The following is a 14,154-nucleotide window of genomic DNA, read 5'->3' on the forward strand; positions in this document are numbered from 1 at the left end:
CCATGGACTAAGAGCAATGCTAACCATTTCAGGTTGCGGGTTTTCTTGCCGAGGAGTGATGGAGATGATCCGCCAGCCCAGTCAAGCTAAGCCATTCTACTGTTGAGGGCTGCTATGGACTCGCTTCGCATGTCGGAACTCGTTCTACAGCTGAGGGCTGTTATGGACTCACTTCGCCAGGAACTCATTCTGCGCTCGTGACGTCATTCGTCTTCGGGGCATCTAAACCCAGGATCTCGCTTCACATCAAGTCACTGTCAGACCTGCTGGACGGTAACTCTTCCGCTAAATCCGTCCCCTAAAAATAACCCATGCAGGAAGTGTAATTTCAGTGTATGATGGAGTGATAGCAAGAGGGTGTGTTTGCGAGGTAGAGATTTGATGTGAGTGAATGAGAGTAATTAGAGTAATTATCTTTGGCAAGGGATTGGGGTTATTTGATGTGTAAATGTGAGTTTTGAGTGCTTTGTTTTATTCAAGAAACGTATAAACTTCATTTATTGTGATTTGTACCTTTTTACCGTTTGAGAGAGAGAAAATTCTGTGAGTTTGTGGATGACAGACTGCGCATATGTGTGTGCGCATATGTGTGTGTGACAAATGGGGGCTCGTCCGGGAATTATGATTGGGATAGCTAGCTAGAAGTAGTGGGTCTATCCTAATTTTTCATCGTCACCTCAGATTTTTCTGTTTGCCTTCTGTTTTTTCTGATATTGTTTTGTCTTGTTTTGTCATGTCTTTGTGATACCTGTTTATTGAATATCATTCGTGTGATAGCACTAGAGTTCATTACGTTCGTCGCTACCGTCGTAACAGTGACCGAAGTCGGTGTTTTCCGCGCATAGTACTGCTATTCATTTTGCGAAAGAAAACGTTCATTTGCAAAGCTTGTTTTTCCTTGTTCGGTATTTATTGGTGTTCTAGCTCATTTCATTCAGAAGTACCATAAATACTTTTTCCTTTTTATTTCACTGTTTACTGAAGATAAAGATAAATATGTCCGCAAGGAAAACTCGAAACGCGGCCCTGTCTACTTTTTCTACGCCTGACCCGACTTTGTCTCTTTCCGGCCATGAGTTATCTACTCCGCCTACTCATAGCGAAGTATTTTCTGAATCAGCTGGAAACTCGGTTAGTCTTAGTGCCGAGCATGAGCGGATTGCCGCTAGGGGCAGAGCGTTGGGTGTCCGTTCCGGTAGTGCACTTGCCAGATTTGTGCAAGAAGAATTGGACCGTCTGCGCCATCAGCAGCAGCAACAACAACGAGTGGAATTGGAGGCTCAGCTGCTAAAAGCTCAACTAGAAGAGGCAAGAAGGAAACAGGAGAGAGAAAGAAGAAAACAGGAGAGAGAAGAAGAAGAGGCAAGAAGGAAACAGGAGAGAGAAGAGGAAGAGGCTCGACTGAGACAAGAAGAGACAAGAAGAAGACAGGAGAGAGATGAGGAAGAATATACCCGACGTCAACGTTTGGCTGAGTTGGAGGAGGAGAGGATTCGGACACAGATAGCAAGGGCCCAGCGTGAAGAAACTGCTCATGTTCCCCATATCCGTCCAATAGAACCTGTCCGTCTAAAGATCGATCCTTTTGATACCACCAAAGAAGATTTGGATACTTTTCTAGGGCGATTTGAGAGAGCGGCATCCCTGAGTGGGTGGAACAGGGAACGAGACTGGGGAGCTAGGCTGGGGACACTTCTTAAAGGTTTTTCCTCCGAAGTTTACCTAGAATTGCCTGATGAGGGCGCCGTAAAGTACGACAAAGTGGTGGAGACGCTACGTGGGGCTTTTCGTTGGACTGCTGACTCTTACCGCTCCAAGTTTCGTCAGGCTGTGAAAAAGGATGAAGAAGCATTTCAGCAGCATGCTACTCGGCTCCGGATTTGGTTTGAGCGGTGGAGAAAGGCAGCCAAGAAGGAGGAGACATACGAAGGAGTTCGAGATCTCATACTGATGGAGCACCTTCTCGACAGAGTATCTGGAGAACTTGCCGACTTCATCAGACAGAATGACCCCAGTACCCTTTCTGAAGCTGCTGAACTAGCTGAGAGATTTGCATCGTCGAAACGGGCCAGGAAAAATCCAGTTACGGTCTTTGGTAAAGCATCGGGTCACCAGAAAGGACCAAGTAGCCCGAAGAAGGATGCAACTCCAGCAAAACTTGCTGGATCTAAGCCATCTGGATTCAAGGGAAAATGTTTCAACTGCGGTCAGGAAGGTCACTCTAGAAGAAACTGTCCTCGTCTAACTTCAGTGAAAACCGTTGTCACTCTAGGGACAGTCACCTCAGGAACTGAACTGCCTGCTCTCTGTGATCCTTGCAGCCAACTGACCTACTCTCCTAGATGTACTGTGAACGTCAATGGTTCTTCAGTATCTGCCCTGAGGGACACTGGAGCTGACGGGCTAGTGGTGGATTCGTCTCTTGTGCGAGATAACAAGCGCAGCGTTGGACGACAAACCATCCGACTTGCAGCCGGCAACGTTGAACGAGAGTGCCCAACTGTTGTGATTGACTTTGAATCGCCTTTCTTTTCAGGAAAGGCAATTGCTATTGTGGTGGAGGATCTTGCTCATCCTGTATTGATTGGAAATGCCATCCCGTTGCCTGATGGACAAACTCTTGAAGTTCCGGTGTACAGGGGGAAGGCATATCCTGTGAAGACATCTGTTGTCACCAGAGCACAGCATGCTCGAGAACAACAAGGACCCAAAACTCTTAAAATGAAGGACTCCGGACTGGGAGGTGTCACCCGAGATGAACTCATTCAGCTACAAGAGAATGACTCTACATTGGCACGCATTCGAGAGCTAGCGGCAGTTGGTAATCCTGCTCCCTCCGGGACACATGGCCAAGTGAAGTTTTCCTGGAAGAAAGGAGTTCTGCAAAGGGAGTTCTCATCAGGTGAAGATGTGTACCATCAGATAGTTGTACCAGAAGCCTTGAGACCTGGAATCCTTAAGCTGTCGCATGATGTACCAATGGCTGGCCATCTTGGTTCGAGGAGGACTCGAGATCGAGTGTGGAACTCTTTCTACTGGCCGGGAATGGGCGGTGACATCCGTCGATATGTACAATCCTGCGACGCTTGCCAGCGAGCTCTACCCAAGGGGAAAATTCCAAAAGCACCACTTGGAAAGATGCCTCTGCTGGATGAACCTTTCCGGAGAATCGCTGTTGACATTGTGGGGCCTTTGACCATCTCCGAAAGAAAGAACCGCTACATTCTGGTTGCTGTAGACTATGCCACCCGGTACCCAGAAGCGACCCCTTTACCCAGCATCGAAGCAGAGCGTGTGGCTGAAGCACTCTGGCAGATGTATACTCGGGTTGGAGTTCCCAAAGAAGTACTGACCGACAGGGGTTCTCAGTTTGTCAGCAATCTCATGAAGCAAGTGAATCAGTTTCTTGCCCTGAAAGGACTCACCACGACTCCATATCATGCTCAATGTAATGGTCTAGTAGAAAGATTCAATGGGACACTGAAGACAATGCTGAAGAAGCTCTGCATGGAGAAACCCAAAGATTGGGATCGTTTTGTTCCTGCTCTCCTTTTCGCCTACCGAGAGGTACCACAGGAAAGTTTAGGGTTTTCCCCTTTTGAACTTTTGTACGGGAGAACTGTGAGAGGACCTCTTTCCCTTCTCAAGGAGATATGGACCAAAGACACCCCTGCAGAAGTTAGGACTACTGCTGAGTATGTCGTGGATCTGCGTCAGCGTTTGGAAGACACTTTGAAAATCGCACAGCAGAACCTGGACAACTCCTCCCGGCGCTACGCCAGAGCTTTCGATCGTCGTGCAGTGAAACGAAACTTCAAGATTGGAAGTAGAGTTCTGCTTCTCCTACCCTTGAAGAAGAACAAGTTAGAAATGGCTTGGGAAGGACCCTACGAGGTTGTAGGAAAAGTTGGAGAATGCGACTATCGTCTGCGTGTAGGCACCAAAGAAAAGTTGTACCACGCCAATCTGATCAAGGAATATGTTGAGAGGGGGTCCAGACCTACCCCATCAAGAGCGGATCAAGATGTCGTCACTACATGTGCCGTTGTGATCGATGAATCAGGAGCCACCTCAGAGGAAGACGTGACGTACCCACGAGACATCCCTCTACCTGCACTTCAGTCCAAAGAAGGTCCGAGTGATGTTCAGTGCAACCCGGCTTTGACTGACAGTCAGCGTGACGATGTGAATCGTTTCAAGGGTCGTTTCGTCAAAGCGCTCACAGATTTGCCTGGTTCTACCAAGCTTGAGGAATTTTCTGTCAGCCTACTGACTTCAAAGCCTGTTTTTGTCCGTCCTCGACCTGTGCCATACTCCCAAACTGAAACTGTAAAGAAGGAAGTGGAGGCCATGCTGAAAATGGGTGTCATAGAACCTGCGTCCTCACCTTACAACGCTCCAGTGGTCCTCGTGAAGAAAAGGGACGGGACAATTCGGTTCTGTATCGATTATCGTCAGCTAAACAGGGTCACTGAGTTTGATGGAGAACCACTCCCTGACATCGATCAACTATTCAGCTGTCTTGGGCGTGGCAAGTACTTCACCAAGATAGATTTGTCTAAGGGGTATTGGCAGATACCAGTCCTTGCTGAAGACAGACCGAAGCTTGCGTTCATCGTTCCTCAGGGACAATTCCAATGGACCATGATGCCGTTTGGTCTTCAGAATGCTGTCGCAGTTTTCAGCCGCATGATGAGGAAGCTTCTCAACCCTCTGCGAAGAAGTGATGTCCACAACTTCATGGACGACATCCTCATTGGCACTGAAGACTGGGGGACTCATCTTGAGGCCCTGGAGGCCGTTTTTCGTCGTCTGGAAGAAGAAGGTCTCACGGCTCGACCTACGAAGTGCTTCGTAGGATTCCCTGAACTGGACTACCTGGGTCATCGAGTTGGCCATGGCCTGATGTGGCCAGAGGCAGCCAAGCTGGAGAAGATTCAAGCTTCAAGACGTCCTGAAACCAAGAAAGAAGTCCGCGCTTTTCTTGGCCTGGTTGGTTTCTATCGACGCTATGTAGCCAACTTTGCTGCCATTGCTCTGGCCCTTACCAACTTGACACGGAAGAACTGCTCAAACAAGGTTCAGTGGACCGAGGTTTGTGAGGAATCTTTCAACACTCTCAGGGAGATTCTCAGCAAACCACCTGTTATCTGCTTGCCTGACTTGTCCCAGCCATTTGTACTGCAGACCGATGCCTCTGACGTTGGTCTCGGAGCTGTTCTGCTGCAAGAGAGGGATGGGGAGTTGAAACCTGTGTCATTTGCAAGCCGCAAGCTGAACTCTGCAGAGAAAAACTACGCCACTGTTGAAAAGGAGTGTTTGGCCGTGGTGTGGGCTGTCAAGAAGTTTGAGGTGTACCTGTATGGCCAAGAGTTTGAACTTCAGACTGATCATCAGTCTTTGCAACACTTGCAGAGAGCAAAAACCTCAAACGGTCGTCTGATGCGATGGGCATTGTTGCTTCAGCCATTCTCCTTCCGGATTCGTGCGATCCGAGGACGTGAAAACGTGGGAGCGGATTATTACAGCCGCGTTGTGTGAAGTTTTGTAACTTAACGGTTAGTTCAGTCTAACAAGGGGGGTGTGTCACAAGCAGCTGTAATTATTTCGTATTATATGCAATCATTGCAAGCGCCTGTTCTTTGTGCTGTCGTTTACCTGCCAGGTGAGACAGCTAGCACTCGTAGTTTTCGTGCGGCACGGTTTTCTCTAAATTCTAGTGAAACGGGTGTATCTCAGGTGTGCTGTAGTGAGCAGTAAATTCAGTTGTGTGTCAGTTTTATTCATTCTTGCCGTAGCCGTTTACAGGGCTAGAAGTCTGCGTTCCAGACTGGAATCCGTTCTTCATTTGAACGTTACTTTTGCTTTCATAGAGCAAAAGGGAGCTGTCTTCATTTGACAGGGGAATTTCGTGTATGCTTTCATGCAACCAGGATGTGGTGCGTAATTCTTTTCTATTGTTTTCGGTGTAGTTTAGGCTGTTTGCGTGGTACATGTTTGTTGTTTCGTGTCTGTGCGTTTCTTATATGTTTAGGCTAGTCGGTCAAGTATTTCGTTTAAAGAAGGTTAGTTTTATTAGTATTGTTAGTTATGTTAGTTATCAATTTTGAATATGGTCTGTGCATTATGATAACTTGTGTATGTACAAAGACGGAAAGCTATTTTCGTGTTACATGTTTGCATAACTTCTGCCAATTATTAAACATGTAATGAATTGGTAGAACGTTCATAACATATGAAGTATTTGTGCGAGTGTGTGAGAGTCATAGAGGCTTTGTCCATTCTTTCCTGCATTGGGTTTGATATATGGGAACGGATAAGCGATGTGAGTTAACCATGGACTAAGAGCAATGCTAACCATTTCAGGTTGCGGGTTTTCTTGCCGAGGAGTGATGGAGATGATCCGCCAGCCCAGTCAAGCTAAGCCATTCTACTGTTGAGGGCTGCTATGGACTCACTTCGCATGTCGGAACTCGTTCTACAGCTGAGGGCTGCTATGGACTCACTTCGCCAGGAACTCATTCTGCGCTCGTGACGTCATTCGTCTTCGGGGCATCTAAACCCAGGATCTCGCTTCACATCAAGTCACTGTCAGACCTGCTGGACGGTAACTCTTCCGCTAAATCCGTCCCCTAAAAATAACCCATGCAGGAAGTGTAATTTCAGTGTATGATGGAGTGATAGCAAGAGGGTGTGTTTGCGAGGTAGAGATTTGATGTGAGTGAATGAGAGTAATTAGAGTGTAAACGTTAATTATCTTTGGCAAGGGATTGGGGTTATTTGATGTGTAAATGTGAGTTTTGAGTGCTTTGTTTTGTTCAAGAAACGTATAAACTTCATTTATTGTGATTTGTACCTTTTTACCGTTTGAGAGAGAGAAAATTCTGTGAGTTTGTGGATGACAGACTGCGCATATGTGTGTGCGCATATGTGTGTGTGACAAGGACAACACCGAGCACAGTATCTCCACAATCAATGGTCTTGTTCGTGTCAATGCTTCTTTTGTTCTCAGGTCCCAGGAGATTGGCTCCGTATAGACAGTGGAACCCCCTTTTTAAGACCCCCCAGTTTAAGACTCACTCCCTTTTAAGACCTTGTTTTGTCAGACTTTTTGTTCATAACGTATGTAAATTTACCCCCATGTTGAGACTACCTCCTTTTTAGGACCTTTTTTTTTTTTCTCTCCTTTTTAGGACCTGATTTTCTCAGATTTTAGATGCCTTAAAATGGGGATTCCACTGTATAACACTCTCACTGACTCGTGTCACATACATTCAGAGCGCCTACTTCCCGTTGTTTGTCAGATCAGCCATGGTTCAGCCACAGGGAGCCGAGGAGGATCCTCCGCAGTCCTCCGACTCTCCCCCCTCCCAGTCCAAGAACGCCTTCACCTTTAACAAGGACATCGTCCCCCCCAAGAAGCCTCCTCCCTCCAAAGGCTACGCGCACCTGTTCAAATACGTGGTGGTTGGAGACTCCGGTTCGGGCAAGACAGCTTTGGTCAGGCGGTATTCTAAGGACGAGTTTGTTCTCACGAGGGACTACACCATTGGAGTGGACTTCGACATCAAGACTGTCCCTATCAGTAATGGCGATGAGGTCAAATTGCAGGTACGTTTTGTGGGGAGGGAGGTGTGCGGGTGTGTAGTGGGGGGGGGGGGTATTTAGGTGCTGGTGGGCTCTCTCTCTCTCGCTCTCTCGCTCTCTCTCTCTCTCTCTCTCTCTCTCTCTCTCTCTCTCTCTCTCTCTCTCTCTCTCTCTCTCTCTCTCTCTCTCTCTCTCTCTCTCTCTCTCTCTCTCTCTCTCTGTCTCTGTCTCTGTCTCTTTCTCTCTCTAGAATAGTCCCTCTCTGGGCGAGGGCTGGTTGAAAAGAAGCTCGTTTATATTGCTTATGCCACAACCCTCGTAAAATAACATTTGATTTGATTTGATTTGATTTGATTTGATCTCTCTCTCTCTCTCTCTCTCTCTCTCTCTCTCTCTCTCTCACACACTCTCTCTCTCTCTTCTCCACAGATCTGGGACACGGCCGGACAAGAACGCTATCGGACCATCACCACCAGCTACTACCGTGGGGCCCAGGGCATCATCATAGTCTACGACGTCAACAACCAGGGGTCTTACTTCAACATCAAGCAATGGATGCAAGAGGTGCGGCGCTACTGCAACGACGACTGCAAGATTGTCATCGTGGGGTCCAAGTCAGACCTGCAGACGGAAGGCGCCGAGGTGTGGGGCAAAGATAAGGTAGATATGACAGATACTATTTGTGACCCTCCACCACGGAATGAGTCGCATGTTACCTTTGCATGGTTTTTATAATTTTACATTTTGTTAATGAGTTTTTTTTTTATGATCTATCCAGTGGTGAAAACCGTTCTAGAAAAGAGCGAAAACTGTTCCGAGTTATAAGCCTGTGACTAAGGTGACCCTCACACTGATACCTGACACACCCCGAACGAATATTAGGCCTAGCCCAGAACCGCGCGAGGTGACATCCGACTCATTCCGTGGTGGAGGGTCACATTTTTTTCTTTTTCATTTTCATTTTTTTCTATTTTCATAACCTTATTGTCCCATCGCTGGGAAATTCGGGTCGCTTCCTCCCAGTGGAAAGCTAGCAGCAACAGAGACGCGCTACCCAGGTGTGTGCGTGATCAGGTGTAATCAGCCACCTGCTTCAGATACGTCCTCTAGAACCCCCTTTTACCCCCCCCCCACCCCCTTCAATTTAAGACTCCTTCACTTCTAAAGGCGGCCCTTAGTTGGGCCGAAACTCAGTGCGAAAGCTTCATGAGTCGCGCTACACACCCAGCAGTATGCGTGTTTAGCTGTAAGGCGAGTGTCCAACCACCACGTATTTAAACAGAAATTCAGGTCTTAAAATGGGGGAATTCTGAACATGGAAATACATCAACAGAGGTTAGTAGCAGAACAGTGGAGGACAGACTTCAGACCTTGCTTTTACATCTGTTCTGCTACTAACCTCTGTTGATGTATTTCCATGTTCAGAATTCCCCCATTTTAAGACCTGAATTTCTGTTTAAATACGTGGTGGTGGACACTCGCCTTACAGCTAAACACGCATACTGCTGGGTATGCAGCGCGACTCCTGTTGCTGCTAGAGGAAGCGACCAACATGTTCGAACCCTGGGATAATACAGTAAATGAAATTGAATTAAAAACATGGGATAAAATCATTCGTCCTAAAAAAAAATAAAAAAATGGGTGCTCTTTGTTTACAATGGGATTTGTTTTAATAAATTGATTTCTTTAAAGCCACAAGTGGCTTTTTTACAAATGAAATTATACCTAACAAAATCCAACTCACCACAGCAAAGCGTCTTTCTTTCTTTCTTTATTTGGTGTTTAACGTCGTTTTCAACCGTTCAAGGTTATATCGAGACGGGGAAAGGGGGGGGGGGGGTGAAGCGTCAGGCTGTTAATTTTCGGTATGTATCAAAGAGAGGGGATCGGGGGGAGGGGGGGGGATGGGGGGTGGGTGGTTTTATTCATTGTAAAAAGTCTGTCCTCATCAGAGATGGAGTGTGCCACACTCTAAACAGACGTGTTCCACTTTTGAACACATTTGTGAAATAAGTTTAAACAATGTTTGACACAGTACGTGATTTTTCTACTAACAAAGTAATACACAGAGTGTTCACTAGTGTTCAAATGAACATTTGTGAACACTATGTTTTGTTATGTGTGCCTCTTGTGAACACTATGTTTTGTTATGTGTGCCTCTTGTGAACACTATGTTTTGTTATGTGTGCCTCTTGTGAACACTATGTTTTGTTATGTGTGCCTCTTGTGAACACTATGTTTTGTTATGTGTGCCTCTTGTGAACACTATGTTTTGTTATGTGTGCCTCTTGTGAACACTATGTTTTGTTATGTGTGCCTCTTGTGAACACTATGTTTTGTTATGTGTGCCTCTTTTGATAGTTGAACTGTGTAGGATGCGTGTTTACTAAACTCAGCAAAACAAATATTGCACCCATTTGTGTATCCCAACTAAAAGATTCATTCCCGTGTCATTACATTCCATCTGACACACTTTTCGGGTCAAGGATTTCTGTTATAGGTGTCACGTGACCGCCGCCGAAGTAAACGTACCCCCCAAAATTGAACTTACAAAAACGTCAGGTACCAAATAAAAAATCGACACAAATTCAAAATAGGCGCACATTGGCAACGTTTTTATACGAGAAGAAAGCTAAGCCAAATCAATGTTCTATCCAGAACAGGTTGTTTTGTTTAGCTATCTGGCGTATGTCTTGTGTTCTGTCATTTCTACTGATGCAGGTGTGGAGCGCATGAGTAGTAGAAAAAGGGAGGTATTTCGCGTCCATTTCGAGGGTACCATAACAAAAAGCGTTGTATGTCAGCAATGTTTAGGTCACAAACTGTTCAATCCTCCAGGGAAAACTCTCTCTCTCTCTCTCTCTCTCTCTCTCTCTCTCTCTCTCTCTCTCTCTCTCTCTCTCTCTCTCTCTCTCTCTCTCTCTCTCTCTCTCTCTCTCTCTCTCTCTCTCTCTGTGAGATATCTTCACTTCTGTTTAGAAATCATAAATTAACATTGTGTGTATTCACGACGATGTTTTCAGGTGAAGCTGCTGCTGGACCTGGACGAGGACAGTGAGGACTGGGAGAGTGTGGGGGTGACAGGCTACTTCATGGTCAGTGCCAAGACGGGGGAGAGGGTGGAGGAGGTGTTCGAGTGTCTCACCCAGGCCCTGGTCACCGAGCGGCTCAACGCACGCAACCCGCTCAGAGCCGGGGGCACCATCAAACTGGGCAAGGGCAAAGCTGGCGGCGCTGAGGAGAAGAAGAAGAAGAAAGGGTGCTGTTAAAGCTAAGGTCCCACTATCACGAATATGTTGGTGAACCACAACTACGATTTTGCCACAACGATGCTTGCCACGAATGATTGCGAAAAATCGGCCGAACAAGAACGAAGTAATACGAACAGCAAAGACCTCGGCGATTTTCTCCACAAATCCCAAATCGCTGTAGTTCGCCGTCAACATTCGTCTCAGTGGGACCTGGGCTTAAGGCGATGGGGCGATAATTATTCTTCACGTCTCTGGTTCATTTTCAAAGTCGGACACAAGCCCAGGGCGGAGGTGCACGGCGTTAAACTGGGTGCCAATAAAAGAAGGGGAAATGTTTGCGAGGAGTCAGGAGGAGATATCATCCTCAACTCAGGTCAAAAATGAGTTACTTCCCTTCGGGTCTCATTCTATCCCTGACAGGATGCCTTGGTTTTCCTTGTCTGCCGAGGAAATCGATCTTTTTTTTTTACATATTTAGATATTTTCGTTATGTGTTATGGATATAAGCAGATTCGCGATCGTCGATAATGATTTTTCATGGTGTTGTGTAATTTTTAAATTACAAAGGAATTGATATGTAAGACAGTTTCAAGCGAGCTATTTTTCGCGGCTGTATTTACTGTGCAAACAACTCTAAATATGGCAAAAGTGTCACGTGATAATCAACCGTTTGGTTTCGGCGCTCGCTGGAGCAGACGATTTTTTCTGTAACCAGTTGACAGTGATGCAACCATATATTACGGTCTCCTTCCGGCAGCAGTCCCAAAATGTCGACTTGATTTGACCTCAGAACGATGTCTTTATCATAACTGTGAAGAACAGAACGGAGATCACTGTCGAAGTCGGCCAATCTGCAATCATTTTCGTCTTGCGAACACTGCTCGCGAACTATGGGAGATAACTCTGTATTCTTGTTTTGATAGATTCTCGTAGGAATTTAGCGTCCGGTCAGAGAGATAACTGGCGATAGCCTTGGAGCGATGATTATCAGAATGGAGGAGATATATATATATGTTATTCGAGAGACTTCTGAACAAAGCTTTGGCAGCCCAGGATCTGACAGAGTACAGACATTCTGAGCGTGTGTTGGGCCACTATGACAACGTTAGGTAGAAATAAGACTGGCGTTGCTCAAAAGAAGAAGAAAGCCAAGTGTTGATGAGGAGTCAGGAGGAGATATATGTTATTCGAAAGATTTCTGAACTGGGCTTGTGACCAAAGCTTCGGCAACCAGGGAATTGACGGAGTACAGAGTCGACATTCTGAGAGAGTGTAGCATTACAACATTGGGTAGAAATAAAACTTGCGTCGTTGAAAAGAAGAAGAAAGGCAAGTGTTGTTGATGCCGAGAAGTACTCTCCGGAGATCTTCACAGACTCGATACCATGCCCTGTTTTACCACTAACGGAAAGGACGCGACCCGATCAGAGCTGCGTACACCGCCAAGGGAAGGAAAACTCAGAGTGACAGTTTTAACATGAAAGTCGCTTGTTCATTTCAATGCGTGTTATTATCTTAGGTTCCGTATATCTCTCATTTACTCTTGTTGTCTCCCCGAAAGCGGCGTATGGCTGCCTAAAATGGCGGGGTAAAAACGGTCATACACGTAAAAACCGTTGAAGTTTCAGCCGACGAACGAAGAACTAAAGAAGAAGACTTACTCTTGTTGCCCATGTCCTATACAATTAGAGCGCTTACGTCCCTTTGTTTCTCGTATACAATTAGAGCGCTTACGTCCCTTTGTTTCTCGAACACAATTAGAGCGCTTACGTCCCTTTGTTTCTCCAATCGTCAGACCGACAGTGCCCAGAAAAAAGAAGAAACGAAAGATAATGTGAAGAAGATGTTTATCACGAGGCTTTCTTCATTCTGACTCCAGATTTGGTGACACAGATACTGAGTCAAAGTTCAGTGTGTGATTGTATTGGAGGGGGGGGGGGGGTAATGTGTGAGTGGGGGGGGGGGGGGGGGGTAATGTGTGAGGGGGAGTGGAGGTGGTTATGAAGTAGGGGATGGATTTGTTTGTTCGTTCATGGGCTGAAACTCCCACGGCTTTTACGTGTATGACCGTTTTTACCCCGCCATTTAGGCAGCCATACGCCGCTTTCGGAGGAAGCATGCCGGGTATTTTCGTGTTTCTATAACCCACCGAACTCTGACATGGACTACAGGATCTTTTTCGTGCGCACTTGGTCTTGTGCTTGCGTGTACACACGGGGGGTGTTCGGACACCGAGGAGAGTCTGCACACAAAGTTGACTCTGAGAAATAAATCTCTCGCCGAACGTGGGGACGAACTCACGCTGACAGCGGCCAACTGGATACAAATCGAGCGCGCTACCGACTGAGCTACACCCCCGCCGGGGATGGATAAGACTTGGGATTCTCAAAAAAATAAGAAAGATCGTTGCTGTGTATATTATGGTTTCTTTATTCGTAAGACTGACAGTGCCCAGACAAACAAGAAACACAAATGATGCTGGAGCTGGAAAATATGTTTCTCGCAAGGCTTCCTAAGTTCTGACTCAAGCTTTGGTGACCCAGATACTAAACAAACGCCTTTGACCCGTTCAGTATGTGATTGTTTGGGAGGGGGTGGATAGAGGGGGAGGGGGGGGAGTGTTATGAACCAGGTGATGGATAAGACCTAGGGTTCTGAGAAGAATAAACAAGTCGCGTAAGGCGAAATAACAACATTTAGTCAAGCTGTCGAACTCACAGAACAAAACTGAACGCACTGCTTTTTTTCACCAAGACCGCATACTCGTATTTTCGTCAGTCCACCGCTCGTGGCAAAGGCAGTGAAATCGACAAGCCAGAATAGTGCGGTAGTGGTCGCGCTGAGCAGGATAACATGCTTTTCTGTATCTCTATTCTTTTTAGCTTACTGAGTTTGTTTTTAATCTAAACATATCATATATATATGTTTTTGGAATCAGGGACCGACAAGAAATAAGATGAAATTGTTTTTAAATCGATTTCGGAAAATTAATTTTAATCATAATTTTCATATTTATAATTTTCAGAGCTTGTTTGTAATCCAAATATAACATATGTATATGTTTTTGGAATCAGACAATGACGAAGAATAAAATAACGTCTGGATCGTTTAAAAAAAACAAACAATAATTACAAGTTTCCGATTACTAATGATCAAACTCATTAAATTAGTTTTTAAGCCACCAAGCTGAAATGCAATACCAAAGTCCGGCCTTTGTCGAAGATTGCTTTGCCAAAATTTCAATCAATTTGATTGAAACATGAGGGTGTGACAGTGCCGCCTCAACTTTTACAAAAAGCCGGATATGACGTCATCA

At 45.9% G+C, this 14,154-nt stretch overlaps 2 protein-coding genes across 2 annotated transcripts in view; both read left to right on the forward strand.

Annotated features, from left to right (window-relative positions):
• The window catches only part of LOC138980464 (ras-related protein Rab-35-like), a 15,569-nt gene extending 2,800 nt beyond the window's left edge, over positions 1-12,769 (forward strand). Inside the window, exons 3-5 of the mRNA XM_070353337.1 lie at positions 7,305-7,611; positions 8,017-8,247; positions 10,611-12,769. Coding sequence (XP_070209438.1) covers positions 7,312-7,611; positions 8,017-8,247; positions 10,611-10,856 — 777 coding nt within the window. The 5' untranslated portion in view covers positions 7,305-7,311 and the 3' untranslated portion in view covers positions 10,857-12,769. The remainder of the gene's footprint in view (positions 1-7,304; positions 7,612-8,016; positions 8,248-10,610) is intronic.
• Positions 997-5,541, forward strand: LOC138979577 (uncharacterized). The gene has a single exon (XM_070352291.1). The coding sequence runs from the start codon at positions 997-999 to the stop codon at positions 5,539-5,541; it is 4,545 nt and encodes a 1,514-aa protein (XP_070208392.1).
• Positions 12,770-14,154: the final 1,385 nt, after the last annotated feature.

The sequence above is a fragment of the Littorina saxatilis genome, linkage group LG11, assembly GCF_037325665.1.
Source record: "Littorina saxatilis isolate snail1 linkage group LG11, US_GU_Lsax_2.0, whole genome shotgun sequence".
In the NCBI taxonomy this organism is placed as follows: Eukaryota; Metazoa; Mollusca; class Gastropoda; order Littorinimorpha; family Littorinidae; genus Littorina; species Littorina saxatilis.

Bases quoted from the DNA above. Each gene is read 5' to 3' on its own strand.
- LOC138979577 (XM_070352291.1), top strand. From the start codon at position 997: ATGTCCGCAAGGAAAACTCGAAACGCGGCCCTGTCTACTTTTTCTACG.